This window comes from Phaethon aethereus, assembly GCF_964289735.1.
Source record: "Phaethon aethereus genome assembly, chromosome: 19".
NCBI lineage: Eukaryota > Metazoa > Chordata > Aves > Phaethontiformes > Phaethontidae > Phaethon > Phaethon aethereus.
Genome location: NC_138595.1, coordinates 11,986,843 through 12,014,714, shown reverse-complemented (window position 1 = coordinate 12,014,714; position 27,872 = coordinate 11,986,843). Strand labels below are relative to the sequence as shown.

General features: G+C 40.6%; 1 protein-coding gene across 1 annotated transcript; it reads right to left on the bottom strand.

Moving 5' to 3' along the window:
• Positions 1-454: 454 nt before the first annotated feature.
• HSF5 (heat shock transcription factor 5) lies at positions 455-27,638 on the bottom strand (the record flags this gene model as incomplete). The annotated part of the gene is made up of 6 exons (XM_082008761.1): positions 455-522; positions 4,965-5,175; positions 10,171-10,695; positions 15,748-15,845; positions 23,867-24,238; positions 27,056-27,638. 6 exons carry the CDS (start codon positions 27,636-27,638, stop codon positions 455-457), a joined length of 1,857 nt encoding a protein of 618 aa, XP_081864887.1.
• Between the last annotated feature and the right edge of the window lie 234 nt (positions 27,639-27,872).

Sequence of the window (27,872 nt, the reverse complement as noted above, 5' to 3'; positions counted from 1 at the left end):
GACAGCAAGAGCACCAAACACCATCTATGCCGAGTATACTGTAGCTTCCAACAAAGTTCAATAAAAAGACTCTAAATACAGCACTAAAACCAATTTGCTTCCCAGTAAGAAAGTTTGGAGAAAGTTTTTAAGGCTTCCTGTTTACAAAAAGTTCAGGCTTTCCATATCTAAATAATACAAGCAGCTAAGTAATTACTTCATATTAAATACTCTGACCACTAGATGCTTTATAACTTGACAGGTAGAAAACGTAATGGAAAAGTATAAAAAATGGAGCACTAATACCCTACAAAGTTAAAATTAAAGCAAAAAAAAGAGGTTTTTTTTTTTCGTTTTAAAAACACAGTTGAAATGATCCAAAGTGCCTGTTGTGTGCCGAGCACTGCCGCTGGAGTCTGACAAGGGAACCCAGCTGGCAGCTGCTGCACATTTTCACATACTTGTCACCCACTTCTCACTCTCTTGTTTCTTCCTCCGGAAAGTACCCCTTCTTGCAAGCTACATCCACCACCAGATGGAGATCTAGGAAGAAAAGAGAATACTGAGTAACTCCCGGTCCTTGTATATGTTTCACTTGGCAGCACGCATAGCAATTGTGCTTCTATGAGGTACTGTAAAATATGGCCTGAAAGGCAGACGATAACTTGAGAATTTGAGGCCTATTCTTTAAAAGAACAGGAGTTATTCTAGTTTTGCGAAACTTTAAATATAAAACAACAAAACAAATTATAAGGGCTCCCATTCTTCCAGATATATTCTTTATGTGTGCACTCACTACCATGGATACCCAACTGCCAAATGTTAATTACTATAAAACCCTGGCAGGATCTACAGAAATGCCCATCCTGCTTGTGACATAGGCTTCATTTATCCATAAAAGGCACAACTGCCTCAAAGCACACCACAGTTGGTGCCCAGATCCTAGAGAAAACTCATGGTGTCACAGACAGGACAAACAACAAACTCCTTTTTTTGAAAATTACCTTAATCCATGGCAAAATGGAGATATTTTCATTGTACGGCCAGATCTTGTAGGTCAAGCAAGTGAACAAGTACCCTGATAAAGTCACAACAGCACTACCACTGCAAACGTCACCCCTGTGAACTTCAATCCGTAAACTGACACGTTGACATCTTAGGAAAAGAAATCCAGCCCTTGTTCTTTTCCTATACTACAAAGTTCCTGCCCAATAGGCACCAGTTCTGCCCTTTCTGACATACGCCTCCTGCCAAAGCAGACTCTGTTGGGAACAAATCTTGAAAATACACAGGGATACAGAAATAAGGGGCTAGGAACAATGCAACTCTGAATTGTGTAAACTTAGGAGACAGCATCTAACATTCACTCATCCAAAATAGCAGACTGCCAAGACAGGTAATTTGAAAGTCCTTCACTGAATATATAATGAAGTAAAGGTAATGGCAACTGAGCTGGAGCAAAAAGGTGCAGTTCAAACTCCTGAGAGCAACTTCATTTTGGGCTTCAGGCAGGAGACATTGAAGAGTTCAGGGGCAGGCCTGTCCCCACATTAACTCTTAATAACTTTGTAGAAGATCTCACTGTGACCCATTAGGAACACTAATGAACAAAATGAAAATACTTTTGTCTGGAAGGTGTAGGAAATAGTTCAAGTGAATGTACAGGAGACCTTGCCTGAATGAAGATTTGCCCTTAGCAATTGCACTTATAAATCTATTACCTTGCAGTGAATGAGAGGGAATGCACAGTGACACAACTGTAGTGGCATGGGAGTGGGTAGTAAATGTCTAGGGCACCTTGCAGCATGATAATGATGGACTCATACGAGTCAGTAGCATCTTGGTATTATGTCTGTTTTCTTGTAGCAAAAAAAAAATAGAGGAAGTTGACAGATTATTTGAAGGATTAGATGACTCACAAAAAACATAAGGCTATCCACTGAGAAAGCAAGCTTTTTCTTTAGTGTGTCAGTATCAGCTTAAATGCTTAAAGTAACAAGTTACACCTGCTGCACTCTGAGATCCCTATTTCCAGAAAGAAAGGCTGCAAACAAAATTTTCTCCAATCAGTATCTGGTCCCTCTTATGTACTCTATTAGAAAGGGAAGCACAAACCACAGATATTAGGTCCAAGTACAGCTATATTCACTAGCTGAGTGTACTTGTGGAGTACAATGCAGAGGAGATGGGAGAGGATATGTGAAGAATTTACAGAGTTCCTATCAATCACTCGTGAAGTCCAAAAGGACTCCTGTTGCAAGTGTGGATGCTGCCAACATAAGCAGACAGATTTATTCCAGAAAGCCCATTTTATAGATGAGCTCAACTAGAAAGTAGGAGAGAAAGAAGATGCATCATCAGCAGCTTCAAATCTCTGTCCTAAGAGCAGGCATTGGGCTGAAAAAAGAAATCCCTGAAAGGTGAACTATCCCTCACATCTCAATGTGACAAACATGCCAGGAACAAGACAGCCATATCCACTGTCTCTCAAGACAGAGAGTGGGAAGGGAAGAGATGACACACCCCATACTCGTTTGTAATGATGTATCTTAGTGCTGAATTTGGTTTTGCACCCGCTGTTGCAGCCTCTGACTCCCAGGGTGGTCTCACAAATAGTTCTTCTCCTGCTGCTACTAAAGAAAATGGGGTCCCTCTGCCAAATTGTCAGGTATAAAGACAATTAGTGCATGAGGAGTAAAGATATGGTTAAAGCAAACACTTGCATTCAAAGCAAACAAAGAGGAGGGTTCTTCACCCACTGTGTTAATATTAATGTTAACTTCACCCATCTGTGTTAATGACATTAACTTACAAAAAACAGTGGATGCTAAATGTTTGCATGGCTTCAAAAAGTGACTAGAAAAATTAGGTGGAAAAAAGTTTACTGAGGCCTTTTCTACTTAATAGCACGAAATGCCAAAGATGCTGTTGGAGACTGGACAATGCACTACAGAGACCTTTCATCTTGACCCCGATTGGCAGGATGTTCTTAAAACTCGTAACTAGAATTTAGCTGAGAAAGTCGGTTAATTATATTGTTTTTCATTTGAAGAAGACAGATAACCTACTTCAGTGATTTATGATGCTGCAGAGATGGGCTGGCAGCTATGGAGGGAAATCCTGGGGACTGCATTTTAGTAAGACGACAGCTGTCTCTCTTGCTGCAGGATAGCTGCACAAAGGCAAACAAATCTGGTCTAGTTCTTCAAAGGAAAGTAATGCCTTCCCCACAAGGGAGGGTTTGATTCTTGGCTCCCTTGTACAGATTATCACCTGGGTTTTTGCCCAGAGCTGCTCCCAGTCACAGAAGGGACTTTTCCTTCTGTCTTCATTGGAGTGGCCTTTTGTACCACATTGCGTTGGCTCTCGCTGTGTGATATCTGGAAATTGGTGTCACCACAAAGCAAAGAAATGCAAATCATGTCAGCAGCCTACTGAAACAGGTGGAACAAAAGCCTTCCCTATAGCAGGATAGGTATCAAAGTGTGGGCTCAGAAAACTTGAAAACGAGTGCCCAAAGGAAAAGGGGAAGACGGATAGGAGCCAATCGCTTTCCGAGGATAAGTTGTGAAGTAACACCTGGAAATTTTCATTTTAGCATAGAAGATTAAGGAAGAAGTTGTTTCCAAAGACTCACAGGTACTGTGAGTACAGGAGGTACTGACAGAAAAACATATAGTCAGAGCAACAAAATCAGCGTATATTTAAACCTGTTTGCTTCAGGCTTGCAGTTGGAATGCAGGAGATGGGCTATGCCAGCTTCGAGGCTTCTATCATGTGCCCATTTTATTTTGGGCCAACTTGAGGCTGATCAGGTGTGCTCCCTGTCTCTGAGCTTTACATGAACATCAAGCCTAAAAGGTACAACAGTGGGAATGCAGACCTGGATGACTGTCACATTTCCCAGAGAGTAGACTCTACGCTAATTGTTGCTAATTAGCATTAGTGTAACACTCGTTTCATCTCTGTGTAACAATCCCATGGAAATGCTTTCCAAAACTTTCCTGTACGTAACTTTACAACTGGCATATTAAGCAAATGTTTTGCTTTAGATATGAAAGCTGAGAAGTTTTCTAATTATCCATGATACCAGGAAGTAATTGAACAAGAACTCTCAATTCTGTGTTTTAAACAAAAGCCTGTCTTCTTTCAAGATGGCAGCCAACCTTTATTCTCAGCTTCCTGACAAAAAGGCTTTATTCCTTACTTAAATGTTTGAAACTTATGGGTGTTATGAGCTGAATTATTAACTAGCATCATTATCTGCAATCTAGAAACTACCCTTTGAAGTGAGCAACAGATCTTCAAACTCTACAATCAGCTCTTTGATGAGCAGCTGTGAGGGAAATAGCTTCTTGCGAGACTTGCAGGCTGCACCAACTTTTCCTCTAGAATGGATCCAAAGTACTCTGTGTCCTCTTATGTCTCTCTAACCTGTGGACCTGTAGGTTTTTCCTTTAGCTACTAGATTTGTGAATTGTTTGGCCTCAGATATTCTGCTACTTGTTTTTGTCAGGTATTTCAGCACACATATCAGCAAACTGGTACAAAATTTAATTAGTCATCTGCGACAAAAGGTTTGGACTTCTACACTAACTTCATCAGTTTGGTGGGTTTTTTCCCCTGTTACTTCACTAGTCACCTCGTTACTCAGTGTTTCCTTCACAGCACCGTCACCCTCCAGCAAACCTGTCTATGGACTTCATCTCAGTATTGTGACATCCAGGTTTCTGACACAACTCACAGAACTTCAGGTTTTATTTACTGATTTATAGCCTTTTCCACATAAGAGTAATTAGCATAAGCATATCTGTAGAAGCATGTTGGTAAGTATACTAAGAGGTTGTACAAGTATTATATTTTAACTGAAGGCACAATGAAGTACTTACACTGCAGATATTAACTATTCTGATCTCCTCTTTCTGTAATAGTTTCAAAATAGCTGCCTTGGTAATCTCTAAAAAAAAAGTAGAATCTCTTCTTACCAGGGGACTTGCCCTTGTGCGAGCTGTGTCTTCTTTTCCTGCATCTAGGTTTTACAGATGAATCTGTCTCTTCTACAGATTTGTTCACAGGCCCAGTTCCTGAAGTGAATTGTCTCTCTTCTGTCTCTGACATGCTGGATTCACATTTAACACTAGTATTCTCCTTAAAAACAAAACAAAACAAAACAACAACCAAACAAACAAAAAAAAAAACCAAAGATCACTCAATATTTTCTTGTAATCACTTTAGGGACAAAATAATAATTATTCTCCTCCACTCCAAAAGGACATCTAACAAGTGTTGAACACTGCCTAGATGGTTTATATAACTCAGAATTTTTAACTCAGAATTAAGGTTGCAAAATTGAAACTCAAGCTCTTACAAAATGTCATATTAAGCAAAACATGAAGTCAGAAAACTAGGATATACACAGTTAGGGTACATGTCCTCACAGTCTGAGCTTTGCCCTTAGTTATCAAACTAGCTATAAGAAATAAGCTAGAAGAAATCCAGGTGCACTCATTGTTACCAACACGTGTATTAGTAATGACAGATCTAGCTCACACAATCTGACAGAGCTGTGTGATGCAAAACTACACATGCGAGCCACACATTTCTGGTTGGGAATCTCACCCCACCCAATTGTTAAGACATTAAATTATAATGTGTTGCTTGCTTTTTGGAGCCCTCTGCTGCTGCTCCATATGTATTTTGCAGGCAACCATTTACTGAACTGGTGTATTTCCATGACCATGTGGCAAAAATCTGTAGTTAAAAAAAAAAAAAAAAGCCAAACAACCACGTTATGTTTCTATTCCACTGTGGAAGTAAAAGCCCAAAATTAAGCACTTGGGGTTTACCTTTAGAGAGAAAGACATTCTCAGTATCACCTGGTCTAGAATATTAATCTCTTCTGCAAATATCAATCAATACCATAAAGATGCATGATTGTTCAGAGCCTACAATGTTTCCTTCTATTAAGGAAAAAAAAGCTTTTGCAAACTGGTATGTGTGAGTTTACAGAACACAAAAGGTCATCACACTTGGTAGTAACATTTAGTAATCCCAAAAAGCACACTCTCCAACTTAAGTCTGTTGTTACTCAACGTTAAATATAGAAAAGGCAATGTCTATGCATATCAACAGAAATACATATATATTCTTTGACAAAGTTGTATAATGATATTCAAAAAGGCCTGTGTAAATACAGTAACTGAATACTCTGAGGAGAGCCAGTTCCCCCAGCATACCTCCTGCACTTGCTAGATACCCACTTTGCTGTAGTATTTGTTCTTTGAAGTGTGTTGTCTGTATGTATTGCATTACCACTGTTAACAAGGCCATGTGAAAACCATTTGGCTAGCAATGCCTTTTGTCTAACATCTGAACCACAACTCCTTCCTAGGCATAAAAACAAAGAGAAGGAAGGAGGACTGTAGTTCACTACCTTCACCAGCTAGAATCCAAATTTCATGACTGATGCTCTAATCCTCTCCATTCCTAGTGACATTCACATAATAGTAAGTTCTGGAAAAATGAGTAAGCAGCCTTAACCAACTAGTGAGAGCAAGCATCCCAATTTGGATACTTCCAGGACAACTGTTCCAGAAACAATTCTACAAATTTCATTATTTAAAAAAAAGAAAAATAGATTCCCTATGAACGGAAGAGCAACATCAGACAGAGAATGTAGAAATCAAACTGTATTGTTTGATAAACAAAAAACAAATGTATATTCAGATAACCATTATTAAGAAATTATTACTAGCCCACATGCTGAAAGACATCTAGAAACTCTGACTAGCAGCTCTTCTACAAAAGACCTGGGGATGCTGCAGTGATCAGCGTGGCTAATGACACCTTGGGCAGCACAGGGACATGCATGACCAGCAAACTGAGGGAATTTCATTTTCCCCTCACTGGTGAACCTGTACTTGCAATGCTGTGTCCAATTTTAAGCCTTACAGTTGTGTGTGTGTAAACCGAAGAGCAATAATACTGCACAGTATCCCTTTCAGACTCCTTTTTATCACTGTGTTTATAGGATCTTACACATTGACTCTTTAGTAATCTAATATAAAAAAACTGGCAATAATAAGATTTGCATCCTAATAGCATCAGCCTCGCCCACACAAATCTGTTCCTAAGTTATCTGTTTCTTCTGTTGTTTGGTTTTTTAAGTGAACGGGCTTCTGACCATGGATTTACCACATCTGTGGACAGACTCTTCACTCAGGCCTAGTACTCCTGCGACTTCAGAGTCCCAAATGTTGTTTGGCAGAGAATCAAAGCAAGTTACCAAAGTGGATGGATGTGCAAATTTTGTCTTTTCACTTCAATTATTGAAAAATCTGCTGCATCTCACTGGTTACATGACTTAGGAGGCAGCGACTGGACTATATCTATACCCAGCTGGAACCCTGACGAGAAGCTAAGGTACTAAAAATGAACAACTCACGTGAATGGGGTTTGCTGGATTAACCTTCACCAAAGAAAGCAAGAGTTTCAACCTTCATATAGGTAAACTGCCAAGGACACTGAACGAAATAGGAGGCAAATTCCTCTTGGTCAAGAATTACAGAAATATTGTATTTCCACTTTAAGAAGAAAATAAAGTATTTCTTATGAGTAGGAGTAGAATAAAATATACCCATTAAAAGGCCAAAACCTGTAAAATTCTAGGACAGGAATTCACTGAGGCTAAGAGGAAAACCCTGGATCTGAGCTACTGAATGTACTCTTTTCATGTAAAGAATTGCTCTTTAATTTGCCATCTTTTAGGAAATCGGGAAAACAGAATAAAGCAAGTTTCTATTAAACTGTTAGTTCTGTGAGGAGGACAGTTTAAGGCTCAATAGCTGTCACAAGAGCAAGTAAATACTGTGAAGGAAATAAAGAACAAAACAGCAAACATCACTGTGCCACTGTAAAAACAGAGTTTGCCCACAACTTGAATGCTCTTCATTTCAAAAAAGGATGCAGTAGAAATGGAAAAAGTTGAGAACAAACCCAAAGTTAACCAGAGGTGTGGAGCAGCTGCCGTGCAGAGGAAACTGCAGAAGGACTGCACAGTTGGCGGAAAAAGACTACTGAGGAGGCTGCGAGAAGAGATCTGTAAAATTACAAGTGATGTGCGGTAAGCGACCAGGGGTGACAGTGGAAGTCTCTTCTGAGACAGAAACCAGGAAGCATCATCACATGAAGCCAGTAACAGCCATGTTCCAAAGGAAGCTCTTTGTGCAATAGATGGTGAGCAAAGTATCTGTTTGGTCAAAGGATACTGTATGCTAAAATTGACATGGTTTCAAGGGCTGGCTTCAGTCCACAGAAGGGAAATTAAGATTAAATATATGGTATCATGCCAAGTCCTCAAGCTGAAAGCAGTTGAAACTATAAGGAGGAATGCCCTGTTCTATTTGCATGCCTTGTCCTTGCTCTTCCCGGCGCATCAGATTACAGCTATTGTCCTGAGACTTGACACTGGGCAAGACGGACCTTTGATCTGACCAGCAAGGCTGTTTTGATGTTCTTGTATTAACACTGGAGGAATTTGCTCCTTCTGGGCACAGAAGAATAAAACTGTGTTCTGTGCGAGGCCACTATTCTGTTGTAAGCTTGCTCTGAATTACATGGCACTGACAGCTGCTGAAAGGCTCGGAAGGCTTCCAGGTTCAGGGATAAGGAAGAGAGCAAACCATGTAGAAGCCTGATGGGAGTACAAGCGCAGAAGCCTTCTCTGGAGAGTCTTGCACCCTCCATGATCCCAGGATCTGGAAACACCACTAGACAAGAGGCAGCTGGGGGGTTAGGTTAGCCTTGCCTCTCCTAAGTTTGGGAAGAGGCAGCTAGTAAGAGAAAGTATTTCTAACAAAAAGAGAGAATCCGTCCAACAAAAGGCCTAATAGTCCCTGCATTTCCTTCCAACACAGAATAAGCCCATTATTTAACCCATTAACATCCAGATCTGACAGGATCAATGTCAGGATTCTCACCACTTACAGAAGTAATGGGGCCTCAAAACCAAAACACCTCTCCCCCAACTCCTCCACAGTTCACACATTAATCCCTCAGTTCTTAACAAGGGAATCTGGACCACAAACTCCGATGGCCTTCAACAATGGGAAAATACTCACTGCTCAAAACACACTTCAAAAGTTGTCAAAACTGACAATGTTTAATGTGTAGTCAACGCTTAAGATAATGAGTGGACACTCATTAAGGAGTACTGCCAACTCTGTAGACACCAGCTTCTCTACACAGTACTGAGCAGAACAGTCTAGTCTAGGCTCGAGCTTTGCAGAGACTTGATCAGAATATACACCTCTTTATAGAAAGATACCCAAGAGGAAGATGACTAAGAACAATCAAGTTTGCACCAGCTGAGAATTTCCAAGCTATAAACTTTACTGAAGGCATCAAGATATTGATAGTACAACAGAACAGCAGCTTCAACACACACACAAAAACGAAAATTTTTAGTGCCTACATGCAAGGTAGGTTTCATGTGGCAGAAACAGATGCAGCCAATCTCTTGCTTTTACTTTGTTTTCAAAACAAAAAAAGTAGAGCATGAATTTGCTGCCTTAACAGAGTCACATCCAGAATGACCCTCACTGCACCTGAGACTTACAATTTTGTACAAAGGGAAGACCAGGCACAGGTAAACCTGTGCGACCAGAACTTATCGGACACCACAAAGCATAAACAAATGAAGATGCTTTATACCATTCAAATGTCAATAAATTATATTTTCCACAGAAAACAGAAACTTAATAACTGTTTATCAGAAACAATCTGACTATTTTTGCAAATTTTAAACAAAAATCTTTGCCTTCCGTGGCAATTCTCAAAATACTTTTACTTAAGATTAAAGATAGTATGTTATAACCTAAAAAAGCTTCCACTTCATCACCATGAATACGTCTGCACAATGCATTTTTTCCATGCAAATGAGCACCCTAACTTGGCCAACACAGACTAACACATCTCATGCTCATTAACATGGGGTACTTTGTCATTCCCTCTTCTTTTTTAAATTTCGCTTTACCAAGCAACCCCTTCACTGTCCATTGAAAGCTTAATTAAAGAAACGTTTAGTTCTTAAGCAGGCAAGAATATTAAAAAGCTATCAGTCCACACCCTAGCATTACTATTGAATACAATTATCTCAAAAAAGATGTTCTTTTATCTCCCTTTACCCCTTACCTGCCCTGGACTGAGTGGTTCTTCCTGAACAAACATTACGGAGGATTGAGTCAGGCAGTGCTCTGGTTGTTCTCTCAGTTTTTCATGTGTTTCCTGTGTGGTCACAGGTTCTTGCACTGTTTCAGCAGCAGCAATTTCTACGGATGCAGTGGTATGGGTGGCACACAGAAATTCAGAAGGCTGTGATGGAGAACAAGTTACTGATTGATTTTCTCCCATCACAAATGATGTGTCTGAAGCTACAGGAGTAAGAGATTCCAGTTGGCTTTCCTCAGTTGAAGAAGGTGTATCACTATTCTCACTATTAACCAGCAGTGGTTGACCTCCATTAGACTGTGGGGTTGAACACTGGCTCTCCACAGGTTCCACTTTCACTATTTCCACTTTGGGTGATGAATGCATCTCATCAGCCATCTGAAACACAGCTTCAAGATTTACTTCTGTTTTCTTGTTTTCATCAGACGTATTACAAGGCCAGTTAGAGGGCAGAAATTCAGCTGCATAAGGTGACTGCATTGGAGGACTCTGAAAGAAACAAAATACAGTGAATTTTTTATATCAAAAAACTACAGTGACAGGATGCGTATTGGTTCATTGGAAATGAACCTGAGCAATCAACTGAAGTGTTCGTTTATCCAAAAGCTTGAAAGATTGTCTGTTATTTTCAGATAAAACAGAAGGTTTTATTAAGAAAAAGGCTACTACTATGTCTTGTTTTTCATTAACCACCTTACTCTTGGCACCTTACTGCTTGAGAAAGTAAAGGTACTTACCAGTAGCTGGGTACTCCTTCAGATGCACAGTCTGCACGCCCTTTGCACTGCAGGTATAAATATACCCAAGCATTCAGACCAGAGACTTCTAGTATTAGTAGGACCTGTCGGGGTACATTAGAACCACCCCCTTCACATGCCACAGATGTCATAGAAAACGACAGAGCGAATCTACCTGCCTTCAGTTCTTCTAAAACTCAAGCATTTCTGTTCTGTATAAAACAGCACAAACCACAAGACTTTTAAGCAAGAGAAAAAGGTAGCATGCTGTAATATGGACAACACAACTTGAGGAACTCACAGTTACTTAGCAGTAACATCTTTTTCCTCTTCAAGTGATTGCCCATATACGCATCCACACAAGGGGTGATTCCCAGGGATGCGCCAGTCCCAAAATGAAAGGGAGATCAGCTACCTATGAAAACAAATACTGTAGAACTGCCCTGTCTGTGACAGCCTCACATCTGGACACTCCTGCCACGAGACAGTGTCCCATAAATGCACGACTCAAAGTCTACATAAAGCTGTATAAAAGCCCTATAGATCTTCAGGTCATAAACACTTCTTGGAGAACCTGCAGAGGCTGCCTTTGCCATCACAGAGCAGGCCTGAACGCTACTAAAATATTTCACTGTAGTGACACCACAAGATGACAGGACATAGTCAGCAATCCAATGATTTTTTTTTTAGTAAAATTCATCTAAAGCAAAGAACATTTAAAGCAGAAAGAAGACAATGAAGAGCTTTCAAAAGCAGAAAGTCCTACCCAAGTGAACTGATAAATCACATTTTAACAGCCAGTGTCTGTACTGCTATTTCTTCTGGAGATGACTCAGAGTTAAAGGACACTGGGAGGGTAATTTCTTCTGACAAATATGAGTCATATAATGATGCTGAACAGGAACTCAGGTATACTTAAAATACAATCTTATTTTGGAAGAGACCTAGTATGAAGGATTAGTTCTTAGAGCCTGATTATCCTCAGACCTTCTAGCTGAGGTAATGGTTAATAAAAAGCTACTTCCATAGATTAATAAATTAGAGAACAGGAAGCCACAGGATCACCTACTAGGAAAGCCATATCAGATCAAATGCCAGTGAAGAATTTGGTCTCTCAGCAGCATGAACATCAGAAGTCTCTGAAGGAAATACCACAAAGAGATGAGATCCCTTCCTCTGGGTGTATGAAGCCAAGTCCTGTTGTGCATTCATGTAGATGTGCCAGTCTGTAGATAGCCATAAACTTTAGAGGGTGTGGGGGAAAGGAGGGGAAAATAAAACCTGGAATTTGAGAAATTTAGGTTAAGCAAAGTATTTTCATTAAAGGCAAGCCACCTTTATATTTTTATGATACAGGTTTAAACATAGTTCCTTTCATTTAACATTTTTTCAGTTGTATTTTTTAAAATATTAACAAGGTGTTTCACTTTTGTTGCATTGCTTGTCTATTGTCTTAAGTAGCCAGGATTTTAAGCAAGATCTGGGTTACCAAGTCAACTGTCCAGGGATGAGCTCATCCCTACCAAAAACAAAGAACCCCAACCTACCAACAAGCCAACCCTCACTGCCACGTCTTCTGCCTCTTCTTAGGGGACCTTGGCTTGAAGCTGTTATAACACATATCACCTTCTTGGATGCACTACAGGATCTCATACACATTTCCAATATGAGAAAGTGCCCACACAAAGACAGAATTTAAATCCTTTTAGTTTATCTAGAGAAGATATGGCAGACAAGGATGGGAGGGAGGCAGCAATGAAACAATGAAAAGTGAGAAAAGATAGGGAAGTCAGGACTCAAAAGACTAATAGTTTGATGGTCATTTGAGCATAAGGAAAAATGGTCTAATTTACGAAAAGTGGTGAAAGGGAAGATGGGCATTTCACTTACAAGATTAGCATAGTGCACACAGGAAGTAAAGCACAACCACACCTTGTCAGGGACTCCTAGGACTAAAACAATCTGGCTTGAGTGCTTGGGCAATCATTCAGAAGTAGTTCAGATTCACTTTCATTTTGAAATAACATGGCTGATTATCATTCTTATTACAAATAAAAGCAAACTACTTAGAACTGCTTTTAAGAGCAGGAAAGTTTTTCTTCTTTTTTCTCACACATTTATTTCTTCCATTTCCAGTTACCTCTTGCTTCAGTTCCACAGGGAAATACTGACAGCTTAATAACAACATTAATAGCAACAACCAAATAGCAGGGCTGCTAGTTAAAAAAACAAAAAGAAGAAAGGAAAAAACAAATCACTAAAATCCAATACGTAGCTTCAGTTCACACCTATGGTACAGTAGCAGGGAAATACTGCACTAAGGGTTGCCAGAACTCCTGTTGCAGAAGACAGCAGGAGTTTTCTCTCACAAGACTCATTCCTACCCAAGGATGCTGATTCATCACACTGATCCACACCCCACTTCAGGAGAACCCAAAGGAAAAAGAGTATGAAGCTGCACCTCGGCTCCCAGTTTTATTACCAGTTGTGATGAGAGAGTAATACAAATTTCTGAAACCTTGATTTCAGAAACCTGACAAGAGAGAGACCCTAATCAGCCACTAGGTCTGGGTATAACAATCTATAGCCCCTTGCCGTTCCATGCGGTAATTCTCTGTAGCTTTTTCTGGAGAGCAAACCGCAGGCAGACACAGACATTTACTTACTGGCCTTGTCTGCCCAGTCAGGGTCACTTAACAGTTTCATCAGGTCAAGTGTGTACTGTACAAGCCCAGCAGCTGGCCTCCAAGCCCCAGACAAGCTGTCTTAATCTTAAAAATTAATTGAAGTCATGCTTTCTGCAAGACTTAGTAAGGACCAGCATAAGGTTTACGCTTTCGTGTCCAACAGTGACTGTTTTTCCTTCTGAGACCACAAAGCACTGCCTGGATCCAACAGAAACTGGGCTGGTAATCAGCTCGCTGACTGTCAGTGTGCTAATACAGCTCGCTGTCTTCTGGATCAGTCCAGCAGTTTTGTACAGTCTTTGCCAGTAGTATCTGGTAGGCCACAGCATGATCAAAACAGCCTAAAATGCCCTGCAAACCACCCTTCAACAGCATTGCACTGAATTCCTGCAACTGATAGAAGATATTGAGTAGAACGATACAATGCAACATTTCTAATTTTTATGAAGAATGATAAAAATACTTAGTCAGCCAGGGTTGATTAATTTTACTGCTTTTGAGGTTTGTGCAAGTGGTTACTGATGATCAATACACAAGCAGGGCGGGATGATCAATATTGTAGCTGGCTGCATCCCTCAGCAGAAGTTTGGGGAAGTATCTACCCCAGAGCACACAAAAAGTAAACTGATTATTCCCCACAGCTCAGTGAGAACCACAGGCACACCACCGTCTTCTGCAGCATCTGCACAGCCCCTGTCACCAAGTTCCAGGAGAAATGATCTAGGCTACACCAAGACTCAGAAATCTCAGGAAGTCCTCTTGATCCATCTCTATGCTGTTTGTGCTACCTTGCTGAGAGACAGTTACTGACCCAGTACAATTGATTTACACCCCTGCTTGCCTTTGGAGTGCTCACAGAGAGGATTATCTTCCAGCACTCTCTGTCCAGATGCACCAGCAGCTTTTGACTGGGAGTTTCCTGGTTAGAGTTGTATTATCAAAGCATCCACTAGCAAGTGGCCTAAAACTCTTTTGACTCCACATGCTGCCCATGGACTTGCTTCTCCAAACAACCGATTTTTCCTAGACCCAGCGTATTTATATTATCTTTCAACCCAGCCACACCACCACTCCTGATGACTCCTTTGGAATGATTTGCTATCACAAACATTCATCTCAGCCTTCTGAGAGAAGAAATTATTTGACTGTGACTTTCCATCACTCAGACTGATCCTCATGTCCTGGACAAAAAGAAGCTCATGATGAAAGTGAGAGGACAAAGATGCACTGTGTGAAAAACAAATACTAGAGTATCAATGGCATGATTGACCAGTGGCTATTTATATCCTTACACCAACATGTTATCCTGGCCATAACCTGGCCATCTTGGATAAGCTTATATAAAAAAAAAAAAACAAACCCATGAATGAAAGACAAAGGTTGGTATTTGCAAGACAGGAAACTAGATGATCAAGCTTGGGCAGGTGAACCCTTTTTCAACATACATAAGCATAACTTGCTTTGCTTGTCCTCTGTGAGGGGAAAAAAAAGTATATTCATTATGCTTAGATAGAAAAGGAAGCCCTTGCATTTTTACTTCAGCTCTTTTGATATTTGATAAGCCAGGCCCTCCAAATAAGGTGCAGTTTCCACTGGAACTGTATAAAGCACTTAGAGTAAGTACTGTAGTTATCTTTAATAAGACATCTCTGAGGTGGGGCTGATTCCAAAAGTCACTTTCGTTTTTCTCATTCATCAAATGAAACTCAGAACTGCAGAAAGCTGTCTGGGACAAAAGGAGCGGAGCTGTTTTGCAGTATTTTCCTAATATTAAAGAATCTCTTTTTGGGCAGGCAAGGACATTCTTCAAAGATAAACATAGACTCGTTAACTAAAATGAATTCTGGTGAAGTCAAGCAAAAAACTTACACAGAAAAAAACACTCCACTGATGAGGACACCCGCTATGCTGCTACCCTGAAACCTAACTTGAATTACAAAACTACCCTTTTAATCTTCAGTGGTTCTTTGAAATAGATATTTGTAAACCACATTACTTTCACTTTCTCAAGCAGATCAATTTTCAAATTTATATCCTTCACTGCAGAAGTCCATAAACCTACAGTTCATTCATACAGCCTCCTCCGCTTTCACCTGATTTCAGTATGCCACACTCACCTGGAAAAAGCTGCAATGGCTGTATGTCGAAGCTGTAGGACTAGCACAGCCAGTTGGAGGATCCATGTGGGCAGGTGGTGAACAACACTGCAGTGCAGCTGCAAGAATTCAAACACAGTTATCAGACTTCCAGAATTTGTGTTTGGTATGCAGAGTTCTGTTGCTTACTTTGATTAAACATTTCAATAATCACAGAGTAAAATAAATTCCAGAAATGTGTTATTACCTCCCAAGTGATTTTAAGACTGATTTCTTCATCTTAAAAAAGTATTTATTCTGATATATGTGTACATATATTAAAAATATATATTGTAAAATTGATATACACACACAGAGAAACTTTATGATCACAGTCTTTTGTATCTTAATATCACCTTTTTTATTTGGCTGCTCGACTTTCTCCTCACAACATACCACAGAAAGTGGATTGACATAGGAAGAGCCTAGATGTTCACACACACACAGAGAAATTAAACAGTGATTCTATTATAAAAAACAGCTTTGTAGATGAGGCAGTATACTGCAGGTATTATTTTTTGGTGACACGCAGAGGTAATTTAAAAGTAAAGGCATTATTTGCAGGACAGATAATCTTTAAAATCTGCAATCATTCTGAGAGAGAGAAGGAAATCCTTGATGAAATAAAATTTAGTCCAATGTTCATGATAAGTAAATGTAATGAGGATAACTTGAGATGGCAAACAGACCAGATCAATTTATTTGCAATGCTTGACACTTACACGGAATTTCACAGGAGACAGTTACTATGATAATCAATATGGTTTTCTAATATCTATACCCCTTGCCTTTTTTAATATGATGTTTCTGAATTTTTGTGCAGTTTGGAGCAACAAACATGGGGGCTAAACAACACAGAAAGAGCTAGTGGACATCCTTCTAAAGAAGCACAAGATATGTGTGTGACTCATGTTACTTCAAAAGCTAATTCTGAGCAATTTTATGATGAAATATGGAATATTTCAGAAGAACATTCTATGACCTGTGAATATATTACAATTCTGGATATTTTCAAAAACATAAATGATATCTGGGTTTCACTCACTGGAACGTCCAAGGTATGTTTAGAAACCTAAGAAAGCTACCAAAGAAAACTTTTGAAGGGCTACTGTAAAAACAACCCAAGAGAGCAATGACAAAGGTGAAATTTTTTGTAACCTGCTAGAGTGATTTGAAGGAAAAATAAATGCATATTACAAAGAACCTATTTTCTAAGAAAAGAAAAGGAAGGACCTGAAGGGGAAAAGTGCTTGTGAAATAGCAGGTAAGTGTAAAACATTAAGTCCAGATCACATGCTATAAAAAGCTACAAGTAAAATAAAAATGACAATATTCCTACAGTTAGTAGAGCTTATAGCCAAAGCAATTCATTAATCAAATGAATTGTTATGTTTGTAAATCAAAGGGAAGAGAACAAAAAAACTGTATAGAAGCCTAGACTGTTAACCGATTCTGAACGGTTCTGAAATGCAGAATATTTCAGAAAAAGAATGGTTTGCACTCTTAAGAACTTTCTTTTTGCCAGCTTATAGGCTATAGCAGTGACTGATCTAACAGCAAGAACAAATGCATCTCTGGAAATACCATGGGAGACACAAACATAGTCCTAATGGTAGTCAGTGAAGAAGCCAATCCACCATAAGATGGAGGCCAATTTTAGACAAGTTACACTCCTCGCCCATAGTCACAAAAGTGGAGTCACCATATATCCAAACAACTTTTTAAATAACACTGAAGAAAGTATTTACTGATGGGCAATGTTATCAAAGGCGAAGCTGTCCATTTACAATACTTCAAGTCTTCAAGCTGAACCAAGATTCAACAAACATACCTGCTTCACTCACATGCTTTTGTCCTACCCTGTTAATTGGAGAGAAGAAATTTCTAGGCTCTTTTGTCTAACATACAGTTAATCTAGTCATACCCAGAAGAAATTACCAGCTAAAGCACATTCTGTTGCTGGCTGTTATGAAATAGCTGACAGTGAACACAATCTCATTTGAATACTAAGGAGACAGGGATGAATGGCATCTTACAGAATAAATGAATATTTACTGAATAAATTAAGAAAAAGATACAGCCCCTTCCATCAAACAACATGGATGAGCCTCAAAATAGATTTGGTTTCTGCCAAAAAAGTGACACACTTCTGCCCATACAAGCTATGGATGGAAAATTTCACACACTCTTTAGGACACAATATGCGGAATATGAACACTGATTTATGCAAATTGAATTGTTGTCAGTGGGGCTATAACCAACCCAGCAACGGACCCCTGAGAATGAGTGGAGATCAAAGAGCACAGTTCACAGAAGGAGGAAAGGACTGAACACTCTGCATCGCAAATATTCTTGCACAGAAGTCAAATGACCATATTTCAAACATGAAAAAGTCTTTGGATATCCAAAGAGGCTGCGAGAAAATCAGGCAAAGAAATCAATACTTTTAAAGGAAGTTATTTAGAAGTATGTTAACAAAAAATTTATAAGCAAATACAAGTTATAAATTTGACAGTTGAATAAGAAAAATGAGAGGGAAATACCATGGAATAGTGAATTAGTTGACACTGGATAATATATAATGGGGAGGAGACAACAAAACATCTTTTTGTTTAAGAGAAGTCACACTCCATTGCCCCCTTGAAAGACCTCCAGTAGGTAAACGAACACAGATAACTGACCTTGCTGTTATGATACTTAGATTTCCAAAAAGCTGTTAACAAAGTCATCATCAGAAACTTATGAAAACTGAGCAACAACAGCACAAGAGAGAAGGCTGTACATTTAAAAAATATTCTGTTTTAACAATACAACACAGAAGATAGGAATAAATAGTCACTTTTTACATGTAAGTGAGGTCACCAGTGGAAGTCCCCAAGGACCTGCACTGGAACTCATGCTGCTCATCATTTTAATAAAGTACTTTAAAAACTGAGTGAGTGAGCAGTGAAGTGATGCTTGCTGATAATGCCAGGTTATGTGGGGAAAAAAAAAACCAAAATCAACCTTATGAGTTTCCCAAAGCCACCACCCACCAGATAAAGCTCTGCACTTAGGAAAAATAAACTAATTTCACACAGAAGAATGATGGTTTCTTAGTCATCAATCAATAAGCAGGAACTAGACCTTTGTATTATGGTAGATAATTTCAGGCAGATACCAGCTTGACACTCAGCAGCTGTCAAAAAGACCTCCAAAGTCACAAATTAAACAATCAGATCATTAGGAAATAATACAAAAGGGAACAGAGAATGAAATACGAACATCATTACTCCACTGTATAAATCCATGATTCACCTATCACCGTGTATAGTTTTGGACTCAACATGCCGATAACAAAATAACAGAAGAGGATACAGGAAAGGCAACATGGATGATGTACAGAACACTTTCCTGAAGGAACAGCTAAGTGGGGCAGGACTCTCTGTTCTAGAGAAAACACAACTGAAGGAATTAAGATAGAAGTATTTAAAATAGTGAACGGTGCAGGGAGGGGGATATGGATATAGACACATTTGCACAAAAACCAAACGCAGATTTAATGAATATGCAGTAGGGTCAAAAGAGACAAGAAAAGATGGCTCTTTGCACAAAACGCAATTAAGCTGTTAAATGAAGTCCTTGTCACAGATGTTGTCTATGCCACAAGTCTCCATTGGTTGGGAGAAACAGGCAAGTTCATGGAAGTGAAATGCACCGAGAGCTATGAACTACAACTCATGATATGGTTTATTAATTCCTGGGGCCCACATGGATGGAGTATTTTGGAAAAGCGCCAGTCCATGCTTGCTGTACTCCTGCACTCCTCCCTGGGCATTACTGTCAGGGGAAATGATGAGCTACATGCACATTTGGCCTGATCAAGGCCAATCTTCTTATCTCCAAAGCAGAGAACTATTCATTAGAGAATTATTGAGGCATTTGCTAAATCCTGTTTTAACATCACTGGAAAAATTGGATGAATTGTGTAAAAATAAGCACATGAAATTTAGCTGGAGGGATGACAATATTAACATCACATTCTTACATACATCTTCCACCTCTTGAGACAGTATTATTTTGTGGGCTCTCAGCGTTTCAATGGAGAAGAACAAATCAATCATAATCTTTGCTAAAGACATGAAGGCTACAGCTCTACCAGTAAACTAAATGCATCCAGATCCATTCTCTGGCACAGAGTCTGTTAATACTGTTAAAATCTCTCAGTGTTCCAAGTCAAAACAGCCACATCCAAACCGCCTGTTGGGAACGGTCCCAAGCCCACGCCAACCGCTGAACTATGCACAGCACCTTTGGGGAGAGTGCTAACCAGGCTAACAACCTAATGATAGAGCTGATCAAGACACCCAGGCACTTTTCCTGGCAAAGTCTAATACAGTAGCATAGACACAGACAGCTATGCTTGAGCTCAGCCATGGTTTTAGCAAAGGTATATCTTGCCAAATGTATCTGAAGTTAGAAACTAAATGTAAATAAAAGCTAAGAACATCAAAAAAGCTCCGTGCTTACAGTTCAATGTGTACACATTTGTACTGCATGCTTTTTACAGGTTCCAATACTACATGCAAGCTCAGGAAAGATGAAAGCCCCAAAATAAATACAAACCCAATATGATCATCAGCAGATTATTTTCCAAGCTTGAACAACCACCATAATTTCTCCAAAGTTCTGTTGGAAACTGAAGGAATGCATGTATCATCTCTATGCATTCAAGATAGCAACAGACATCAATTAGTGTTTTATCAGCTCAGCTGGGCCAAAGAGCATGAGACTGACACTCTCCAGCATCCTTCATTCCACCCGAGCACGCACTACATGGGAAATACCAAGGAAGAACCTTAAGACCATCCTTTCAGTGTGAACTTACCATGTCAGGTCCAAAAGTTAGTCCTAAGACAAGCTAGTTACTCATCAGACAACTGGGTCAACAGTACTCAAAGTTGTGCAGGAAATTAGGGAATGCAGCTGTGCCAGCTCCTGCTAGATCAACAAACACATTGGAATGGGTCTGAACATAAAAACTATGCAAGCTCCGATCCTTTACCAGCCAAAAGACTGATGAAAATGAAGATGATACCCAAGGTCTCTTCAATAAGGGAAAATAGGAAAGACAATGTTGTTTGAACTTAGACATGTAGGTGGGATTAACTGTCTTCCTGCTACAGAGACTCCAAAGTCTAGCAGTTCGCGACTCTACGCAGAAAGAAATTAATTGTCTTCCAAAGGCATACGTCTAAGAAAGTTGGAATGACTCAACCTCTGGGAGGTGCCTGTTTCTCTCTACTGACTATATATGTAATCTAGATGACAAGCCCAGGCATATACAACGAACTATTATACATTCAGATGAATCTTAGGCAAGATGAAACCTACAACTAGTTTTACAAGTGCATTACTAATGCATCTAGTTTGCTTTTCTCAAGGGAAAATATGGTGCTATTCACGCTGTGTTAAAACAGATGTTTTCAGCTGCTTATTTGTTTCAAGAATCCCCTTTTGACCATATGAATTTTAAGCCTTCCATACAAAGAAGATGATTTATCTTTAAAGAGGGTGTATCATTCAGAATTACATGACTACTCTAAGCTACCACTCACCAGAAAGGTTATCATACGTAAATGAGTGCTACCACCACAGATGTATTCAAAAGGCATGATTGGACTTGCAATGTCAGGTGGCACCAATAACTAACATTTCTCACATAGTGTCCTTGACCGATTTTTCATTATTAGGATACTCTCTGGTAATAAAGCTTCACTGCATTTCTTTGATGCAATCCTACTACTATCAAAGGTTTTGCAGATAGTTGAAAGCAACAGAACTAAACCCTTAAAATAATTATGGTCTAATGCTAGCAGGAAAAAAACATCCACATGAGCATCTTTTATTTTACTGCCCTTTCCATAAGAATCATAATGAAAAACCAGGGAAATCTTTTTGTCACTGAAGTTAACAAACAAGTTTGAATACACATAAAAAGAAATCTTTTGATAAAAGTTCTACTTTGATTTAATTTAATGGGACTTCAAATGTGAAATGAAAAGAGTCAAGAATAAGATTGAACATACATTCTTTAGTCCCCCCACTTATGAAATACATATTTTAAGATTAACTATCACTTTCCAAATAAGCTAATCTTGGTGCTGAGCTCTCAAGATGAAGGAAAGCAGAGTTTTTCATGTGGACATACGAAGAAATAAGCTTTCAGCATTCTGTATGTTATAATATAGAGAAGAAAGGATAGCGGAGAGATTAAGAGATACACAGGAACAGAAGTAAAAACACTGAGACAGTCCCAAGTGACAGCAAAAATTAAAAGATTCATAATACTCTCTAGTGAAATGTCAAACTTCTCTTCTCAGAAGTCCTAATGATTTCATTGGAGTTTTCACAAGCCTCAAATTGAGTAAGTTTCTCTATTTTAGTTTGAATTACACCTTAATTTTTCTACCTTGCCAAATCATGCTCTCTCCCTCCACCTCCCACCCCAGAAGATTTTACCTGTACAACATAGCCAATCTATTCCTTAAACTTTTACAACTCCAGCGAGAGAGAGTAGTGTCATCCAGTTAAAGAGATCTCCATATTCATGTCTAAATCTGCGCTAATCTCCCTCAACTCCTCTACAGTCAGTACTGCAAAACAGGCACTTCCAGGACGTGAGCATCACACCCCAAGACAAACTCTAAACCAAGCTACATGAATCACACCCTAGAGATGCCCATTTCCTTCCCTTGACTATAGAAGAGGTCTGGGGGACTAGTTGAGATACAGACATCTAAAATTCAGTATGATGAATTTCAGCCTCTGCTCTGCAACTGGTAGAAACATGAAGTGGGGACCATCTCCCCCCTTAAGCAGGTATTCTGCAAGTATTCTGGAGGGGGCTTTGAGCAACCTGGTCTAGTGGAACATGTCCCTGCCAATGGCAGGGAGGTTGGAACTAGATGATCTTTGAGGTCCCTTCCAACCCCAAGCCATTCTGCGATTCTATGATTCTCAGGACACCCTGCTCCTGGGAGGAGACCTAATAGTTTGCAGCTGGTCATGCAGGCTCTAGCCACTGCAGTAATCTTTGTAAGTAGCACAGGGCAAAGAGTATATGGCAAAAGTGTCTTGTCTCTTAAACATCTAAGAGTGTCCACAAGAAATGTGGATGTCTGAAACATTCTCAGCAGAGGTCTCAGAAGACATGTACAAAAGACATGAAGATTTCACTGTGTACTTGGAGAAAGACAGCAGCCACCACATGTAGGATTTCTAAACAGAGATACCTAAGGGAGGAACAGGCAGAAGGAAAGAATAATAACTGAGCTTTTGTTTGTTCAAGGAAAGAGTCACTATGTTCAGAGTTTCAGAAGTTTTAGGGGAATTTAAAAACAAAAAAGGAAACAAACACACCACCCCCCCAAAAAAATAACCTAGTGTGTGATTTTTCAAATTCAAGGTGAGGGCAAGGAAAAGAATAATAATTTGCTTCACCTTCTCTTCTGAAGAATAAAACCACTTGTCTTAAGTGAGACTGAAAATTTTAGCAGAAACATTTTAGACAAGGAGTCAAGACTTTTGTATTTTCTAGTCTTCAATCCATTAAAAAATACAACATGAAGAAGCTAAGCAAGAAAAAAAAATAAGATATTAAAATAGTATGAGCAGAATGAAATATTCTACACAATACTTTTGACTCATCTTTGACTTTAAAAACTTAACCTGGGAAAACATGAGACCGAGGACTAGTATACTACTTTTCAAAAAGTTCTCAGTGCTTTAGTATCATCGGCCCAGTTTTGCTTAACTAGAAAAAATATGAAAGTTAGCCTAACACTGACTAGTTGTGGACAAATGTTTTTCTCCTCAGCCTTTAACTTCAACAGAGAGGCTATCTGGAAAATCACCAGAGGAAGCTCAAAATCTGGAGGAAGGACAGGAATACCAAACAGAAAATCTTTTTGCTTCAAAGGTCTCTCTTTCTTCTAGATTTTACACTTTCTATATAATTCTCACTTGAGATATACCCATGGCAGAGCATTGTAGAAAAATATTTAAAAGTATTGCATTTAAATATATTTTTGAAAAGCAAGCGCAGAAATTCTTTTCATACCTGTTGGATAGTAGGCTTGTGAGTACTGCACTGAAGATGTGTAGCTGCTGTATTTTGGAAGGGATGTGGCAATGGTTTGAGACCCTTGCTGAAGCGGCAGAAGAGAGACAACAGGCTGGACTGTGTACGTGACCTCTGTTGGAAACCTCTGGAGTACCGGAAAGGCAACCCCTTTACCCGGGAAAGTTGGGGAAGCCTCGGGCCCTGCAAGTAACCCAGGAGAACCATGCCACGTTCTGGAAGGAACTGGAGTCCAATCTAAACTTTTTGTTGGTAAAGTGCTGTGGTTCTGGGATGAGGTTGACATGTATGAGTAAGGAAAGAAACCGTCTTGATGATAAGGTTGATGAAACTGTCCTACAGTCAGCAGTCCTGCAGTGGGTACAAAATAAAGTGAAACAAGTGTTAAGGAAACGCGTTTTCACAGGCAATGAAAGGCAATATGAGGAGCCAAGGCTCTACTACAACATTATTTAGGAAGACTACCTTTGCTCCAATACACTTAAACCAGAAACAGACTGTATTCTTACACCTGAATATACAGTAACTGCAGCAGCGGCATATTAGTGCAGTGCCAACACACAGTTGTCTGTGTAGCATTCAATCTCCTTAAACTTGCAGTACCAAGTTATCAATGTTTAGAAATGTGCTATAAATCAAAATGCATAGTAACTTACTAAACCAAACAAAAGTAATTTAGAAAGTACTGTGTGTTAAATCAGACAGTTAAGTTAAAAAAAAAGAGGGAATCATAAAGCAAGACTTTACCAAACTCCAATGCTGACAGCTCATAGACAGCTAAGGGAAGGGCAACGTCAAAATCCTCTAAGTGACTTTGAAAGTAATTTGTCAAGAAAAAATTTCAAAGCCAACTTTTTCCAGTCAGCTCAACTAGTTCAGTTTAGACTAAAATATCCCAAAATTCTGTTATCTGCCATTCTGTTATTTCCTAGATACTGCTTTTATTATTCTCTTAGTTTCCTCTCTTAGTCAGTTATTATTTCATGAGATGGTATTTGCTCTTATTCCATGACAGCTTGATTTCTATCAGAGGGTTTGGTGACTTTGCTGAAACACTGGCAGTAACACCGAGAACGCCTATGCTCATCGAACTCCTAAAAGAACTACTGCATTTGTGACTTTTCCACAGTGTTGTATATAGCCATGCTAGTTACCAGTTTCAGGACAGTTTATATCAACAAAGTTTATGTAGAAGCCAGGCTTTCTCAGAACTGTGGTCCTCAATTCTCACTATAAAGGATTTTTTAAAAAATAGCCTCACATTTACCTCTTTCACTCCTCTGATGGGAACTAATTCAAGAAGTGGGTAACATGCAGCCATTATTCTGCAAGTTCATATTAAATCATTACGAATCACTAAATAAATGGCACCTGGCCCTGAAAATGTATTAAGAGTTAATGTATAGGACTATTTACTTCCTGATCAGTATTTTTACCATATATAAATACTGAATGAACAGAGGTATGAGAATTCCTTTGTTTATATTTTACCTTTTGGTAGGGAAATAAAGATTATCTAGTTTTATCACATAAACAAGACACCACAGGATGCCAAGTTACAAAGCAGCAGTTGCTTTACAGGAATTGTTCCTGGATGTTCAACACAGTTACATGTTGCAAGACATTTGGAACAGACCGATGCTTTGCAAACAAAAATATCTTTTATCTATCAAATTACCTCACATATACAGCAAAGACATGCCCCTAAATAGTCAGTACAGAGCGCACAGTTAATTGTCAGCCTGTCAGAACTCGACTGCATATAAAACCCGATGTTTTCCTTGTTCTGTCTTTCTAGAAACTGAAACTCATAGACCAAAAGTTCTCTAAAACTGCACCCATAAAAAGAGACCAAATTATTAAAAAGCTGTAACTTTCTTAGCATTTACTCTACCAATGGCCTGCATTACATCAGTCAGACCAGATTTCACTGAAAAGTCTGTAATGAGTCATCTTAGTTTTAACAATGTTAACACCAAATCTTTAATTTAAATGCTTCCTAGCCTTGCTATTGACATAAGTCCCTTCCCTCCTCAAATGCTTCGTTTTGTTTTCTTGGTATTACAGGTGTAGTTCCACACACATCATAGAAACCACCACAGGAATGAGATGACAATTCCTACCCCGAAACAGTAGCCAGGAATAAGTACCATGATATCCTCCTCTGTTCTAAAGGCAAACTGGTGCTGCAGGAAGCAGTACCAACGCCTGCTTCTCCCCTTCTCTGCTCACACAGTCCTGCCACTTCTCCCACACCGAGCCTTACAGCTCTGCACACACGGGGCCCATCACCCTGGTCCGAGAGCCACCCGCAAAAAGGCCGCTCAAGTCTTCCCCCCAGATCATTGTGCTGAACCAACACAAGTCCCATTATCAGCTGCAAGGAAGATGCTGGTTAACACATGACCAAGGAACGGCAAGTCAGACTGCTCTTCTGGTAGCAGCCCGCAGTTCAGTCAGACTCAGAGCATTGCAAAACCTTCCTTATTCATACCTTCCTTGCACAGCATCAACTACTATGCTCTCAAGCCTATATGGAATTTGTGGAATAATCCTCAGAGAGCTCACACTTGTCTTGGAAAGTTCAGATCCTCTCAAGGAGGGTTAGAAAGAAAGAAAGAAAATATTTTCTGGGGCTTTTCAACAATATTATTTTCTATTTAGCTCTTACCTACTCATTCAGTCCTCTTTAAAAACTATCTAGCTTGTGGTTCTTTTTCACGAGACAACTGACAGAAATCTAACTACCAGCTCTTTTCTCCTTTGCACAAAACTGACAGGATGCTCTAGTTGTCACTTCACATGACCCATCGTTTCACACAGATTTAATGAGAGCTTATTAAACATCCCTATTGATGGGCAAGGAGGAGGAACATTCATCTGGTAGAGCTGTGCCAGCTCCACGGAGATCAGTCTGGGGTGTTCTTAGTGCAGTACACAACGGGGACTGTACTATAGTCTAAGGCAGACTGAAACGCGTGTGAACCATGTTACCCACACTTACTGGCAGCAGATCTACGAGCACAAAGAACAACGGTTTTGCTATATTGGGTGAACTGAGCAGTCACCAGCACGGACAGGTAACCCCCCTCCCTCAGGGGAGTGCCGATTTCCCAACGCCATGCCACCCAAACCCAGCGCGGCCCCATATGGCCCACCCTGCCTCACCTGGCCTGTTGGCCTCGCCAAGCGTTGAGGGCGGCAGCAGTGGGTCCCCGTGCAGCGACGTGCCGAGCAGCCGCTGGAAGCGGTTGGGCGGGCGGCTGGTCACCTCCAGGCCGGCCGCCAGCTTTGCCTTGTTGGCACTGGTCAGGCGCTTCAGGTGGACGAGGAGGTCGGGGCGGTCACGGCGAAAATGGGGGCTGTGGAAGTGGTGCAGGGGCCCGGCAGAGCCACTGCCATCGCCATCGCCACTCCCCGGGCCCAGCCCAGGCCCGGGCCCCGCCACGCTGCCCGCCGGCCCCGTCAGCACCTTGCGGAAGCCGTAGAGGTTGAGCTGCCGGATGAAGCTGGTGAAGTTCTTCGTCTTGAAGAGGTCGGCGGTTCCCGCCGCCCCATCGCCGGCCGGCCCCGCGGCGCGGCCCGGCCCCGCGCCCAGCAGCTCGCACTCGAAGAGCGGCTGGTCGATGAGCAGCCCCTCGCCGCGGGCGTCCCAGCGGATGGAGCGGAAGCGCGGGCTGTTCACCAGCCGCCACAGCTTGGCCGGGAAGTTGTTGGGGTTGATGGGGGCGGGCAGCCGCGGCTCCTCCATGGCGGTGCGGGGGATCGCACGCGGCGACTGCTCGCTCTCCAACGGCCGCCGCGCGAGGCCCGTCCCCACCCCGCCCCCCGCGCCGGGGCCGGGCCGCGCGCCGCCCGGCACGTGTCCGGCTCACGACGCGCTGCCCGTTGCGGCCCCCCCGGCCCCTCAGCGCCCGTGTCCCGCCAGCGCCGCCACCGCCCTCAGCCTCCACAGCGCCGCCGTCCCCTCAGCACCGCCAGCGCC